This window comes from Cicer arietinum, chromosome 8, assembly GCF_000331145.2.
Source record: "Cicer arietinum cultivar CDC Frontier isolate Library 1 chromosome 8, Cicar.CDCFrontier_v2.0, whole genome shotgun sequence".
In the NCBI taxonomy this organism is placed as follows: Eukaryota; Viridiplantae; Streptophyta; class Magnoliopsida; order Fabales; family Fabaceae; genus Cicer; species Cicer arietinum.
This window is the reverse complement of record NC_021167.2, coordinates 19,591,993-19,608,517: the sequence shown is the minus strand read 5'-3', so window position 1 is coordinate 19,608,517 and position 16,525 is coordinate 19,591,993. Positions and strand designations below refer to the sequence as shown.

Here is a 16,525-nt window from a genome sequence, read left to right as displayed (position 1 = left end):
TTTTTAAATATATTACATTTACAAAAATAAGTATAAAAAATGTGTCTTTTATTAGTCATTTTGATTTTTAAACTTATTTTTAATTTGTTAATTTAATCTTTAATTTTTTTTTAGTCAATTCAATTTGTAAAATTATACACAAGACATTTAAAAATATATTCATAATTTTAATAAATTCAAATATTATAGCATCTAACACAATACAACACAACGCACATTTATGAACAAAAGTGATTATTTGCTCTTTTTTTTGCTAGTCCTATCTTTTTTACATTGCTCCTATAATGATTGAATGTTCTTTAAAGTTAAAGAGCAAGATTATTTGCAAACTTGAAATCAACGCAAAATAAATATCCAAATTCTTCTAACTTATTATTTTCTATTGACTACAAAATAAGCATGTTTTTTCACAAAACTAACTATTAATTTTTCCATGTATCAATATCGAGTAACTAATTACATTATTTTTTGAAATTGTAGTTTCTCCCACTATCGATATTTTAAAATAATTTCTAAAATTATAAAACTATAACCAAATTTTATCTTTTTTTTTATATTAATGTTGGTCCTAGGGTAAGTAAGACCACTTAGAAAATTATTTTAAACTTTAAAACAGATTAATTAATAAAAAGACTTCAAAAAATAAAATAAAATTGAACTTTCACTAAATAAAAGGTTTATATTCTTTCTCAACCAAAAAAAAATGTTTATATTATTTTCAAAACTAAATGAATAAAAAAAATTTAATTTGAGATTATATACTATCTTATATTTTTTTATATGTTATTCAACTATTAGAAATTAATTTATATGTAATTTATAGATCACATATAGATATACGAACACAACACATGAAGATATATATATATTTTTTTGATAATTTGAGAAAATAAAAATATTTTTACATGTGTTGGTATCATATTGATTTATGATATCAATGTGAATCAAACAAAAGATAGAGTGAAGGATGATACTTCAGTTTAAAGTAGAGAAAATCTTCGGACTCAAAGAACACATACAAAGATATTTACATTTTTATCTTCCTCTAAAGACACTAGTGGGGATCGAACCCAAAATATTTAGGTCTGAGACACGTCTTTTTACCACTAGATTTAAATTAGTTAAACAAGAGACATACTATCAATTTGAAGAGTGAACGATGTGAATGTATGGTCGCTTGTGTTTTAGACTAGTTTAGTTTGAATGATGTCAAAACTAGGTTGAATTAGATGATGTAACTAAGGCTCTCTCAATAATCATTTACATCTTAGGATATGAGAAAATAAATATTCAACACATACATTAAAATCTTTGGTATAGTCATTTTAATTTTCAAATGTGTTGGATCTAAAAAATGCATTAAAATCACAAGTTTTATCATTTCTATATTTGTTATTCAAATGAGTTGAATATAAATTTGAGTTGATTCAAATCACCATTATATTTTTTAAGTTTTTGAGGAAAACAAATAGAGTGATTCGAATCACATTAAGGTTGATTCAAATCACCTAGTTGAGTTGATTTGAATCCTTTGAATAGAAATTAAAGTTGATTCATTATATCATTTTTGCTTATGTGATTCGAATCCCATTACAGTCTATTTCGAATCATGCACATGATTTTTACAACATCATATTAGTTGACTTTATACCACATATAAAATGATTTATTTCTCATTCATTCATTAGGTGAAAATGATTTATTTCTCATTCGTTCATTAGGTTGAACCACTCATCTTCTCTCGATTTCTATTTCATGCAAAGTATCTTTGAAAACTCTTAGAAATCATTTGGTGTGAGTGATTGATTGTGAGAAAACTTAGCTAGGATTGCTTTGTTTTTTGAGTGTTTATGATGTTGTAAATTTTGAGGGTTTCAAGATTGCAATTGAAGAAGGAAAATAATCTCAATTTTTTTCTACTAGAAATGAGATTTTAGGAGTTACTTTTGAAATCTTCAAAGTTGAAGGAAAGCTAGCTCAATTGGATTGAAGACTTTAGAGGAGATTAAATTGGAGATCGAGGCTCAAAGAAATGGTTTCATCAATTGGAGTGTAGAAAATCAAATTGAAGATTATGACCAAATCTTGAGATCTGAGATCAAGATTTGGGATTTTTTGAAGAATAAATAGAGATTGAAGATATGGAAGGCTAAATTGATTTAGATTCATAGGATTCGAGATAATTTTATGTTGTATTTAGATACTATCTTTCATAATCAAATTAGTGGAAAAAAGTCTCTCATCAATTGGTGAGGGGATTAAATATAAGTCACAAGCGAGGACTAAATGATCGAATCATGATAAAATTCGATATCACTTTCTCTTTTCCCTAATCTTTTCATTTTTAAAAATTAATTGATTAATGCATAAATTTTATTTTTGAAAAGTTATTTTTGGTCAAAGTGAAAAAGTTTATGCACAAGTGTTGATTAAAATTATTGATGAATTTTCTAATTTAGTTGTGTGCAAAAAATTATTTCAAAAATTGAAAAACAACTTTGAAGAAAATTAACAAAATTCAGGTCTTTAGTGTGGATTTTAATTGTATTGAAAATCAATTTTACGTCTTCTTCACATAAGGTGAAGAACAAAGTATAGTGTTAGTACAAAATGATTTGTTAATGCTCATCAATTTTTTTGCATTGTTATAGTTCTTGGTGTTAGTCTTTTGAGTAATCAAGTTTGGTTTAGTTCATACTCAAAGTGTTATGCAATTTATATATTAGGTGTCAATTGATCTTTATTAATCTCTTAATTGAAGTCTCTATTCAATTAAGAAATTAACACATTCAACTCTTGCTATCAAATATAGTGTTTTGCAATAAATCTTAATGATTTTATTTATAGTTCAAATAAACATAATTTCCTTTTGCGAAAAAGTTTATAAATTGTTTTGAATCCATTGCATGCGAGGAATCTATTCACCACATCTAGATTTGAGTAGCTATAGATCCTAACAAATGTTAGATATATATGCTAAATTATAGTTTTGGCCCTTTAAGTTATTTATGGGTTTCATTTTGGTCACTTAAGTTTTGTTTGTTTCACTTTGATTACTTAAATTACAAACGTTAGACACTTAAGTTATAAACGTTAGACATTTGAATCCAAATTATAATATTAAACAATATTAAAAAGAATCAAAATATATAATATTTGTAACTTAAAGGTCAAAGTGTTTAATGTTTAGTCTATATATGGACTTCTCAAGTTTGCACACTATGCTTTCTTCCACAAAACTTATAAATTATTTTGCTCTTTCAATTTAAGGAAGATTTAGATTTGACGTAATGTTATTCTTAAATGATCACATGTGTAATATTAGTGCTTTGAGTTATAAAGAACATGCAATCAAATTTAAAGAACAATCATTATATGAATATTAATGTTCTAGATACACACAATCAAATAATAATTCTATTAATTTCACATTTATTTAGCATGACATATGTATTAATTAGAAATATCCACGATCTTTAGATATCTAAATAAAACTAATAATACAAACAAATTACCAACATTTATGTCCATATGTTATAAGTTCTAACAACAATCAATCAACATTTGAGTGATCCAAAAATGTTATAAGTTCTAACAACAATCAACTAACAAAAATATCTGATAACAATAAACTTTGACTTAATCATAAATAGTAATAAATTTGATTATCCATAATACGAGTAATTGAAAAATAAAATGAAATTAAATAAATTGTTTAGTAAATATTCAAAATAACAAGTAAACAACTCAATCCAATAAAAAATAAAAAATTGTAGTAAGATAATGAACTATCCATAAAAATATTGTAGTGATGAATTATTAACATCTATAATGAAGTCTTCCAAAAGTACATAGACTTTAATAGTGTTGTCATGAGAACATCATTCATGAAGTGCATATTTCAATAATGTGACTAGAAAACACCTTTTTAAGACATTGAAGGAAAATTCTAAGTATAAAAGTAATATTAATGGAGAACCCAATGCTTTGATATCACATTTAAATTTTTTATTTTCGTATTGATGTTTGCAATTAAAAAAACTATCATAATTTCATTGATCTTGAAATCTATGATTCTCCCATAAAGATGCATTAAAGGATATACCTTCTTTCATGATGAAATTAATATAAAGCGAAAGAGTTGAAGCCATAATCTTGCAAATTCCAATCTATCTCATTCTGTTTCGTTCCTTTTTTTTCCACAACTCGTTATTGATGGAATATTGGTAGAGAAACTCTATGGAAAAAATAGAACCTCTGATATCATTAACTTGTAACTTCTATCAAATTTCTAATATTTACAGAAACATATCACCATCATCTCCTAAATATTTGTATTATTTCATATGAGTGACCAAAATGAATTTAATTCTTTTTAAATTATTCTCATACCACCATGGCAGCACAAAAATATTTTATTATACGAACCAATATAATATTTATTATTAAATTTGCCCCCTTTTTGATAGAGATTTTTAAATCTATCCTTTTCTCTTTTCTCTTTGATGCTACAAAGTCAAACTCTTACCGTTGAGTAAATACCTTATGAACAAATATTATTTAAAATTAATATTATCTCAATAAATAGTAAATCAATTGACTTTATCATCAATAAAAAAAATCTATTATATAATATCAATTATATTAATTTAATAAATAATTTTATATTTTAAAGTGTCTATAAATTAATTTTAAATTAAAATTTAATAATTTTATTAAAATATTATCATAAACTTAAAACACCTCATATTAAAATTTGTCATATAACTCCAACCTTGATTGATATATTTGTTTATGGGTTTTTTTTTTTCATTTTTTTCTTCTTCACATTTTGGTCCTCTTTGTTTTACCAATTGAAATGATATTTATTTTGTGTCAATTTTACAAAAAGAAGAAAATTTGTAAATTGAATTGAGTTAATTTACAATTTTAGTCTCATATTTTTACTAATTTATATAATTAGTTACCCATTTTAATATCCAATAATTTTGGTCCCTTCTTCAAGTTTTTAACTAAAAAATTATTATATGACATATTTTAAACGATATAATATATGATACGACGATGTTGAACGATTAATATTTATGAAATTACAATAAAACCCTCTAAAAATTTTAATCTCTAAAATTATTTATTTTTATAATTTTATTAATAATATATAAAGGATTAATGCATCCAAACAGTTTTACATCATGAGACCGTATGTCATATCATTTAAAATATGTCACATCTACGACCGTCCCTGAATTTTTGTGTGTCATGTACGAAGTTTAAATTTAGTGCCCTACTTTTCTTTTGATACAAGTTCTTTATTTTTTTATAAGTCATACAATGACAATAAAAATTTAATTATATTTGATGTTATATTAATCTATTGATTTAATTTATTATATTTTTTTATGCATATTAATCAATTCATTTTGAATCTTATGTCTAAAATACTATTAATGATAATAAATTTTATAATATTTAACGTGATCAACTTTTGTTGTTGTTGCTACTGTTGTTATTGTGGTCGTCTCTCTTTAAGTCGGTGTTTTATTATTTTTTACTAGTACATGGTCCTAACTTTATTGAGAAAGTAAATAGTAATTTATTTATTTATTTTAGAAATAGACTACTCGAAAAGCATATATAAAAACAAGTATCTAAATGCATATAAAACATTTCTTATAAGTTCATCATCTATATTAGTAATTTATAATAGAAATCTTCTATTAGTCTATTTCACCTAGTTATAAAACACGCATTTAATAATTAAATAACTCAAAACGAATTAAAGATAAATAGAAGTGTTCAAATTTAAATCAATCTAAAATAAAATCACATCTAATAATTGAAAACCGTTCAAATTAAACCAAACCACAATATATTCAACAGTAACATCAAATATTTTTATTCTTGAATTTTAGCCAGGTCCTAACTACTATATATAGGTTCACTAGTTCAATTATTTTAACCAACCATGGCTACACCAAAATTAAGTTAAAAACAAGAGTAGGTTGCACCTTTATTATACAAAATGGAAATTATTTTCTTTAAAATTACTATCCAAAGCTTATTGAAATATTATTTATCTTATATAGATCAAATTATGCAAGTGTCCTAAAAAATTGCATAATTTCAAATTATTTTTCGAATCGGATGATTATTTGTCGATTCAAACTGCATCGCAAACACCTCTAAAAATAAAATTGACAATAAGTTTAATTTTAAAATGGTATATTCTAATTTGCTAGTAAGAGACATGAGTTGCTGCACCCCCATTGTTATTTCTATTCAAATGTTTATTTGGCATTAAGCTTTCATTTATAGTATTTTGCTATTTATTTGTGAAACTAGTACTCTTGTGAATGAATGTTTTACTAAAATATTCATAGCTTGTCCTTTTGTAGTTATTTGCAGTTTTGATATCACAAAGAAAAAGTTGAAGGTAATTGGTTTCAGGCTGCTCTCTCTTAGGTATTCTTTCTCTTGAAAATTCAATTGTATGAGTATTTGGAGTGGATGATATTTGGTTTTGGCTAATATATTGAGTAAAAATAATGATATATTTGAAGTGATGATATTGTTTTCATTTAAATATTTTGTAACTGAATATTTTAATAAGTTTATTTTTGTTTATTTTATTATATTGTACTACTGTGTGCAAATTCATAAACTTATATCAAAATATTAAGTTAAATAAATTTTCTTGATAGCCATAGGACACAAGACACAAGTTAAATCAGATTTAATTCTTAAATTTTTTGATAGATTAGATTCAAGTCTAACAAAACTTAGTTCGATTCAATTTATTTCTACTTCTATTAGACATTACAAATGACCATAAATTTTAATTTTAAAAGAATTTAATGAACATATACTATCAATTTAAAATAATTTTATATTAATTTCAAATAGAAATTATTTTTTTATCATGTCTTATTATAAAATGAAGGTAAAATAGTGTGATATGTAGAATATAATTTTTTTTGTATAAATAAATTTTTTTAAATATAATTACAAACATATAAAATTTAAATTTAAAATATAATATTGAATTTAATAATATTAACATTTATTAACTGAACTAAATTTTATAAAATATAAAAAATATTAATATAAAACTATTTTATATTAAAAATCCATATTATATTTTTCTTTTTAGAATGTTTCAACTCGAAGAGTATTAGCTTTTGTTCCTATTTAAAAGGTTACACCATGATATAAGAGAATGAGACACGTAAACAAAACAAGTCGACACGTGTCAAACAAAGACATATTTGGCTACATCACACGTGTCACCACTTTTAAACGCCACAACCATGGCATGCATATCATAGTATCATGTTGTTTCTCTATAAATAAACATTTGTGTTTATTGAACAAGAATTGAAGTAGTTACTATTCCTTTTTCAATTAATCATGGACTCAAGAACAATGCAAAGTCATGCCCACGAGCACGATGAACATCATCATCCTCAAAATTTTGGCTCACAACAAGGTATGTTTATGGATTTATTTTATTCTTTCCTTTGTTTTATTTGATTTAAAGATCGAGCATTTTATTTTACTTTTTTTCCATAAAATGGATGGGCATGTATTTATTTTTCTCATTGTTAACTTGTTATTTTAATTTATTTTTTTGTTAACGAAGAAACTATTCTTAAAACTTTTTATTAAAAAAACATCATTTTATGCTTTATATTTGCATTATACTAATTTTTTTATTTATTTTTATAAAAATATTTAACATTCACTATTATTTATAACTTTTTAAATACACTCAATGTAGATAGTTTCTACATTCATAGAATCTAATTTTAAAAAAATATTTGATTTATATAAAAAAATTAAAATTTTAAATAAAATTTATAAAATTAATTATTATTTTTAATATAATTCAAGTTTTATTAAATTCATAATCTAAATTTTAAATAAATTTTTATTTTTATTTGTTATTTGATGAATTTAATGTCCTTAGAAAGGAAAGATGATTTTATAGAAGTATTTGAGTAATTAATTTGGTGAATATATGATTTTTTAAAAAAATTAATATTAAATTTTATAAGTTTTGTTTGAAGATTTTGATTAAATTTTTAAATTTTTTATAAAAAAGAATAATATTTTTTATATTTTAAAATATAAAAAATTAAATAAAGAAAAAACTAAAATATTTTTTGAAATTAAGTTAAAGGGAATTAAAATTAAATAAAATTTATAAAAAAAAATTAAAGTACATTATAACTACATATTTATTGATTTATATTTTATCCACACATTTATTGATGTGCTGTCACATCATTTAATAAATATGACATATCATTAAATAATTAGATAATTAATTTATTTGAAACTTTACACACAAAAATGGTTATTTGTTTTTCCGCTAATTAGACGAGCATACATTTACTTTTCTCATAGTTAATTTGTTATTACTTTTTTAATTTTTTTTGGATGTATAGTGGCACATGGTAAGGAGGAACATCATGATGGCCATGAAAAGAAATCGGTTCTAAAGAAAGTGAAGGCAAAGGCTAAGAAAATTAAGAACACACTCACAAAGCATGGTCATCAAGAACATGGTCATGATCAGTATCATTATGAAGATCAACATATCCCTGATGATCATGATTTGGATGAGGAAGATGACTATGATGAAGAATTGGTTCAAGACCCAGAAGTCCATGGAGCACCAAGTATTTTTTTTTTCTTTTTCATTTCTATAACACAATTATTATTGATAAAAATGTGGAAACTAGTTAAATATATAGCCACTCTAAGAAGAGGATGAAGTGTCTCATTTTTTTCAACTCAACTAATTTAGTTTAGTGTATGTTTGATTTTCACATTTATTATTTAAGTGATTTATATGATTTAATTTTTGTTATGTGATTTTGGGGAAACTACATTTGAAAAATCAAATATATTCTCAAATTAATTTTAGAAACTAAATCAATAATTCATTAAATAATGTAATGTTTAATTTTAAGGACTAATTCAGTGTCTTTTAAATCAGATTTCTAAGAGGTCAAGAAACAAATTTGATTTCATACGTATAATTTTTTTTTTGTTTTTTTTTTTTTCTTCAGTTTATGACAGTGCTAGAGTTAGAAATGTGAATTTTGGAGGCACAAGAGTTATGAGAGAAGAACATGATCATGAGGCAAGAGTAGTAGTTGTTTCTCCAACTACTACTGAAATTAATCAAAGTATGCAACATAAGGTTAATTTAGAGAGAAGAATGAATTTGGAGGAAGATCCTCATGCACCTGGAAGTAGACTTGAAGCATATGCTATTTCCAATTATCAAACCAAACTCACTGATCCAACTAGGGCAGGTCATTTTTTTGGACTATTGAATAATGTAGTTTCATGAAATTTAAAAAATTATAATGTTATAATAATTGTTTAACAGGTGGTGCAGAAATTGACATTACCCCAATTAAAAAATCTATTGAGAGAATGTCAGTTCAAAATGAAGCAAAAACTCTTCCAACTATTGATGAAACACAATACCCTAAACCTTCCATTGGAATCCATCACCAATTTCCTCCACAACTTTCTACAGAAACCAAAACTCCTTATCCATCATCATTACCTACTTCAACATATAACCAAAATTCACCACAACTATCAACTGAAATCAAAACTCAATACCCCAAAAATCATGATCAAAACTTGCAACAACATTCCTATCCAACAAAAACTCAATACCCTTTGGCAACAAGCCATGATCAACATTTACCACAATACCCTTCAAGCCATGATCATTTTACACCAAATGAGCCTAAACCTCAACACCGTTTTGCAACTAGTCATGATCAACATTTACCACAATACCCTTCAAGCCAAGATCAAAATTTACCACAATACCCTTCAAGTCATGATCAACATTTACCTCATGATCAACATTTCACACCAAAGTTGCAACCAAATGAGCCTAAACCTCAACACCATTTTGCAACTAGCCATGATCAACATTTACCACAATACCCTTCAAGCCATGATCAACATTTACCGCAATACCCTTCAAGCCAAGATCAAAATTTACCACAATACCCTTTAACCCATGATCAACATTTACCACAACATTTCACACCAAATTTACTACCAACTGAGCCTAAACCTCAACACCATTTTGCAACTAGCCATGATCAACATTTACATCAACACCCTTCAAGCCAAAATCAACATTTACCACAACACCAAAATCAACAATTACCACAATACCCTTCAAGCCAAGATAAACATTTACCTCAATACCCTTCAAGCCATGATCATATCACACCAAATTTACTACCAACTGAGCCTAAACTTCAACACTCTTCTGCCACAAGCCATGACCATTTTAAACAAGAATTACCAAATGAACCTAAGCTTCAACACTCTTCTAATATAAGCCATCATTATCCATCTTCTGGAAGCCATGATCAGTTTAGAGAAGAGTTACCAACTCAACACCATTCTCTACAACATTCCTCCAATGCAATGAAAACTCAGTATCCTTCATCTGGAAGCCATGATCAGTTTAGAGAAGAGTTTTCTACCAACAATAATCAAAACACATTCAGAGTTGAAGAACAACCTCAGCTACATGATGAATCAAATCAAAACAACAGTTACACAGACAAAATCTACTCTGCAACTTCTGCAATAGCCGACAAAGCTGCAACAGCTAAAAATGCAGTCGCGTCGAAGCTTGGATACGACCAACAAGGCGAAAACGAAACATATCAACGAACAGCCGGAGAAACACCGTCGAACCAAAGTAGTTACACAGAAAAAATCTCATCTGCAACCTCTGCAATAGCCGATAAAGCCGCAACAGCTAAAAATGCAGTCGCATCGAAGCTTGGATATGGCGAACAAGGCGGAAACAAAACAAATCAAAACCAGAGTAGTTATTCAGAGAAAATCTCATCTGCAACATCTGCAGTAGCGGATAAAGCTGCACAAGCTAAAAACACAGTAGCTTCAAAGCTCGGTGTGGGCGGAAAAGATGAAACTTCTCAAAGTGAGAGAGATGAAACTTCTCAAAGTGAGAGAGATTCAAAGGTAACAAGCCATGAAGAGAAGAAGAAGAGTGATAGAAATTATTCTTCTGCAGTGTCACCTGCAGAATATGGAAAGAGAATTGCAGTTTCCTTGACAGACAAGTTAACTCCAGTTAGTGGAAATGTTGGTGAAAGGGTAAGTGGGGGTGTAGAACAGGATAAAGGGGTGTCAATGAAAGACTATTTAGCTGAAAAGTTGAGACCTGGAGTGGAAGAGAAGGCTCTTTCTGATGTGATTTCTGAGAGTTTGTATGAGGATGATGAAAGAGAGGGTAGTGATGTGGTGAGACCAAAGGGGAAGGTGATTGAGTCTGAAGAAGTGAAGAAGAGGTTAGGGAGTTGGGATGATGAGAAAGAGAAAGATCATGAAGAGAGTAATAAGGCTATGGTTGATATGGTTAAGGATGTTGTTGGATCTTGGTTTGGTAAACCAGGTGAGAATCAAACCAATCAAGGTTAGTTTTTCTTTTTATTTCATTTCATAGTTTTGAAAAAATCTGATCGAATTATGTGATTTGAATGGTCTGATTTTGATCGGACGGTGGGACAGTGGAGATACATAAGATTACATTTGTAATGTGAATAAATGTAATAGTTACATTTACATGGTACAAATTATTACTTCGAGGTTGTGTTTGATGTATCTGTTTGTGTCAATATTTTATAGGTCTCATATTGATTATGATTTGACCATGGAAATACAATTTAAAATTATGTTAAGTCTTGTCTTCACGCATCTAGATCGATTGATTTTGATTTTACTGATCCGAGTAGAACCATGTTGTGTTTATTGATTTATGATTTTATTTTTTTGTTTCTAATGTCTAGCCAAGATGTTTCTTTGTTTGAGTTATGGATTATTATTATCTTTTTGTTAAAAAAGTGAGTTAAAATTTATGATTTTGGGTTGTTTTGTTTTGTAGGAAGTGGAGAGGTTCATCAAACTGCAGGTGAACGAAGGTTGCATGAGTCATCTAATTGAAGAGAAGGTTTTAGTGGAATCCTAGTTCTTTGTTTATGTAAATGTTTTTTCCTTTGAAGTTGTGGTTGTTTAAACTTGGAGTATAGAACATTTCAAAAGTCATTTGTTTCTTATTTATGATTCTATGTTGTTTGGTTTAGTCCAATAAATCTTCTCGTGTTCAATAGGTGAAAATGAACATTATTCCACTACAACTTTGGTTTATTGGATTATTTTACATTAAAATAATATTTAAATTAATATATGACATTTTTTTAATAAAAATAATAAATTTTATAAAAACAAAACAAAGATAGAAGTCTGTGAAAATGGTAATTAAATTATTATTGGTTAATATGATGAGGAAGGAGAAATAAAAAATTATATAAAAGTATGATATTTAACAAGATTTGAAAAGATGAAAAATTAAATTTAAAAAAGTATTTGTTATTTGACTAATTTCACGGTAGTTTGGTGAACATAGATAACTCAAAATGTCTTTTATATGAGTTATAAAGTTATAATTATTATTTATAAAAATAACTTTTTAGAATTAAAAATATTTATGAAATTTTTTAAAAAAAGTTAATTTTAAATTATTATATATTATTCAAAGTTTTGGCATTTGAACACATCTTTAATTTGCAAATTCATACGACATTATGTTTATATGTCATTTTTACACATGTGTTGCTTAAGTTTTTTTATTTTATTTAAATGTAGGTTTTTTAATTTGCATTTACTCTACATGATAATTAGAAGTGGAAATAAGTAGGTCAGATCAGACTTTGAAATGTCTGAGTCTGGCATATGGTCTATCATAAGCTTTTTTTTTTGTTGCCTGACTTAACTTTTTTAAAAGTCTGGTCTGTTTTAGAAGCTTATTTAAAAGTCTTATTCATATTAAAACATTTAAATTCTCTACTCTCCAGATACTAATATCAATGTACATATTTATATATATTAAATAAAAATAATAATTTTTCTAACAAAATAATTTTTAAATAAAATTTGAAACAAACATTCTTGAAACCCTAAAATATAATTATTGGTTTCAAAGAATAATTTTTTTTTTCTTTTGAAACAAATGCACTTATTATTATCTTTCAAACAAATATGGAAAGACTACTGAGTTATCGACTAATTGAATAGCTACCGAATATGGAACGACTACCAAATATGGAATGACTACCGAATATAGAATGACTACTGAGTGATTGTTTAATTGATAGAATTTAAAATAGGAAATAATATTATTAATATAACAATAAAAAATAATATTAATAAATAATTAAATATATATAGGTCGACCTAATAGGCTTTTTTATAAGTCTGAGCCTGACATATTTAAATAAATAAGCTTTAAAAATAGTCTGAGCTTAGCCTTTTTATTAAATAGGTCAGACCAGGCCAGATCATAAGTAGGCTAGACCATAAGTCCCTGTCGAACGGCCTAACATATTCCCATCCCTAATTTCAAAATGAGCAAATTTACACTCATGTTTTTTTTAGATTTCAAATTTAAGTTTCAATCTCTATTTTTGTTGCTACTTTAGTTTCTCTATTCCTACACTAATCGATCATATATATATATATATATATATATAAATTTTGTAACTCAATATTAGTAATTTATTATAGGTGAAAATTAAACTCACCACATTTTTTTATCACTTTTTTCTCTAATTCCATCATGCCAACTATCAAATTAACAATATATATTCATACTCGTTTATATATATAAAATAATAAATTTAAAAAAATTAAATTTATTATAATTAATATATTAAAATATTAACTATTGTACAATAAAATATTAAAATAATATTTTTTGAAAAGAGAAGATTAAAATTTATCTAATATGTATATGAATAAAAAAATAACTACAAAAAATACAAATTTATTTTTATTTAATTCGTTGTCACGTCATTATTTAAAGGTAAATAAGTAAATTTAAAAAATAAATAAAGAAATAACTAAAAATAATATAACCATATTTTATTTTGACAAAATAAAAATTACTTTAGTAAAAAAAAATTATGTAATAGAAATTAACTTAAAAAAAATTTAGGAGATAAAAATTACGATTTCTTTCATTTAATTTTTTTTTGCACAACATTAATATAAAAAATATATATAATTACGTTTTTTTACAAAAGAAATATAATTACCTTAGTAAGAAAGAAATAATGATCTTATAAATAATGACAATGTTTCATTCAAATATTTTGCACAATTTTTTATACTACTTTCTAATCATTATTATATATACAAGTCTAAACCACTCAATCATTTTTTTTTCTTATTAAATATTCTTTTTCATCTTTCAACTATTAATATAAAAAATGAGAACACTAACAAAAATACTAATATTAAAAAAATTGAATTTGCCCTCTTTAATTTCAACACTCTAGATAAATCTATGTCACTGATGAATATTAAAAAATAAAATATGAGACAAATATTTATTAATGATGTATAAAAAATTATAGGATAAATATTTGTGTTTGATACATTAAAAAATATGAGACAAATTAATCTTTGTTATTGAAAAATAAAAATTATGGAACAAATACGTGTTACTGATAAATAAAATGAGATTTATTATTTTATGTCTAAACAATGCATGTATAATACAATATCAAGGATATGCCACCTGTGCGTCGGCATGGGTTTCGTTGAGTAATAATCCGGTATTGGAATATGCAAGTAGTCCAATAGCACATAGCTTCAATTAGTGAAGCTCTTAATTTTTATTTTCTATAATATAATAAAATGAGTGTAAATTTTTTGTGGGTGAAATATAATTTTAATTTCTACAAAATTATAAACTTTTAAACTTATCCCTAAATTTTTTTTTATTTATTTCTAGTTTCTATTTTGATTTTATAAATCCTTTTTTTACAAACTAAAAATATTATTCTTTTACAAAAAAAAAAAATTCAAAATAGTGATATGGCCCAGTTTTTTGAGGGATAGATCCTTTCATTGAAATTTTGAGGGATATGATCCAGTTTTTTGTTTTGTTTTTATCTACATATTTTTGCTAAAAATCAAATTTCTTATAGTGTTTTTTTATTTTAATATTTATAAATTTTTTATTTAGATTTATTCTCTATAAAATCAGAGACGATTGATTTTGTTTCTAACATCAAATCAAATGTTATAAAAAAAGAGCTGGCAAACCGTCGTAGCACGAAAGATACGGGTTTTCTAAAAACTCTTAAACTCCACTTTTAATTTCTATTCATATTTTTTTATAAAATAACACTAATTATTAAATGATAATTAATATATTTATTAATTAATAATATCAATCATTTTATTTTTAATATATTATAAAAGACGATGTACATTTATAGGGTCACATGTTTCAACGCTCTTTTTTTATATTGTTGATTTGATGTTAGGGATCAAAGTCGATCTAATTTTACAATAATTAAATCCAAACAAAAATCTTACAAATATTTACAAAAATAAAAAACAAATTTAAACTTGGATTTTGCTTGCTTGTTAAATTGTTCCAATCCAAAATATTGTGTTGAATCTAATTGTTAGTGAGTTGGATTATTTAATACTATTATTTGAATACTTTTGAATATGTCAATATGCATTAAATTTTTAAAGATATTTATTTATTTCATCCAAAATAAAATATAAGCATATGAAATTATTGATATTATAAAAGATACTTCAACATATTTAAAGGTAATGATGTTGATATTTAAACTGATCAAAGAATAAAATTTCAAATTGGTTCAAAAAATTGAAAATCGTACAAATTCGAATATCATTGGATGTTATTTTGGAAAAAACGCATAAATCAAATCGAATTTTAAATGTTTTTTTCAAAACTGAACCGATTTATACTAAACTGCACAAATTAATCTTTTAAATATATCACAAGAGACCAGAAACTCCAATGCTAGTTGTTAGGACTATAATGTAACAAAATATTTGGAGCTCGCTAGACTAAGTATTTCTTGTACAAGCTGAATAGAAAAATTACCAATGAAAAAACAATACCAAAAATAATAACAATAAAGGATTAAAAAGTTATAACTAAAATACCTCAAATTTAATATGGAAAATTCATAAAAAACAATGATAAAAATAATGAGTGGTTTAGACTAAAAAAGTAACTACACAATATAAAATATTCTATCGTCTCATAATAAGTGTCATTTAAGCACAATAAATTGTCTCTAAATGAATGTCATTTTCAATTTTTAATACAACTTTAATAATTTTTTTCTTATCACTAGTAGAATTTTGTCTTTTTAAGTCGGTTAAAATGTACATTTTAAGTCGGTTCTGTGCCCGAGTTAACAGCAAACGACTTAAAAAACATGTTGTTTTTTAACTCGTTTCATGAACCGACTTAACAGAGCGTCATCATATTAAGTCGATTCAGATTAACCGACTTAAACATCATAAATTCAATATAACACATCATCTTTTTAAGTTGGATATTTTGATCAACCGACTTAATAGATATATAGTTAAAATAATAATTTTTTTTTTT

At 25.2% G+C, this 16,525-nt stretch overlaps 1 protein-coding gene across 1 annotated transcript; it reads left to right on the top strand.

Annotated features, from left to right (window-relative positions):
- Positions 1 to 7,369: 7,369 nt before the first annotated feature.
- Positions 7,370 to 12,205, top strand: LOC101511316 (uncharacterized). Its single transcript, XM_004515666.4, has 5 exons — positions 7,370 to 7,486; positions 8,448 to 8,681; positions 9,075 to 9,323; positions 9,401 to 11,494; positions 11,963 to 12,205. Exons 1-5 carry the CDS (start codon positions 7,408 to 7,410, stop codon positions 12,019 to 12,021), a joined length of 2,715 nt encoding a protein of 904 aa, XP_004515723.2. The 5' UTR covers positions 7,370 to 7,407; the 3' UTR covers positions 12,022 to 12,205.
- Positions 12,206 to 16,525: the final 4,320 nt, after the last annotated feature.

Bases quoted from the DNA above. Each gene is read 5' to 3' on its own strand.
- LOC101511316 (XM_004515666.4), top strand. From the start codon at position 7,408: ATGGACTCAAGAACAATGCAAAGTCATGCCCACGAGCACGATGAACAT. The intron at 7,487-8,447 runs GTATGTTTATGG...TTGGATGTATAG, and splicing joins AAATTTTGGCTCACAACAAG to TGGCACATGGTAAGGAGGAA. The intron at 8,682-9,074 runs GTATTTTTTTTT...TTTTTTCTTCAG, and splicing joins AGAAGTCCATGGAGCACCAA to TTTATGACAGTGCTAGAGTT.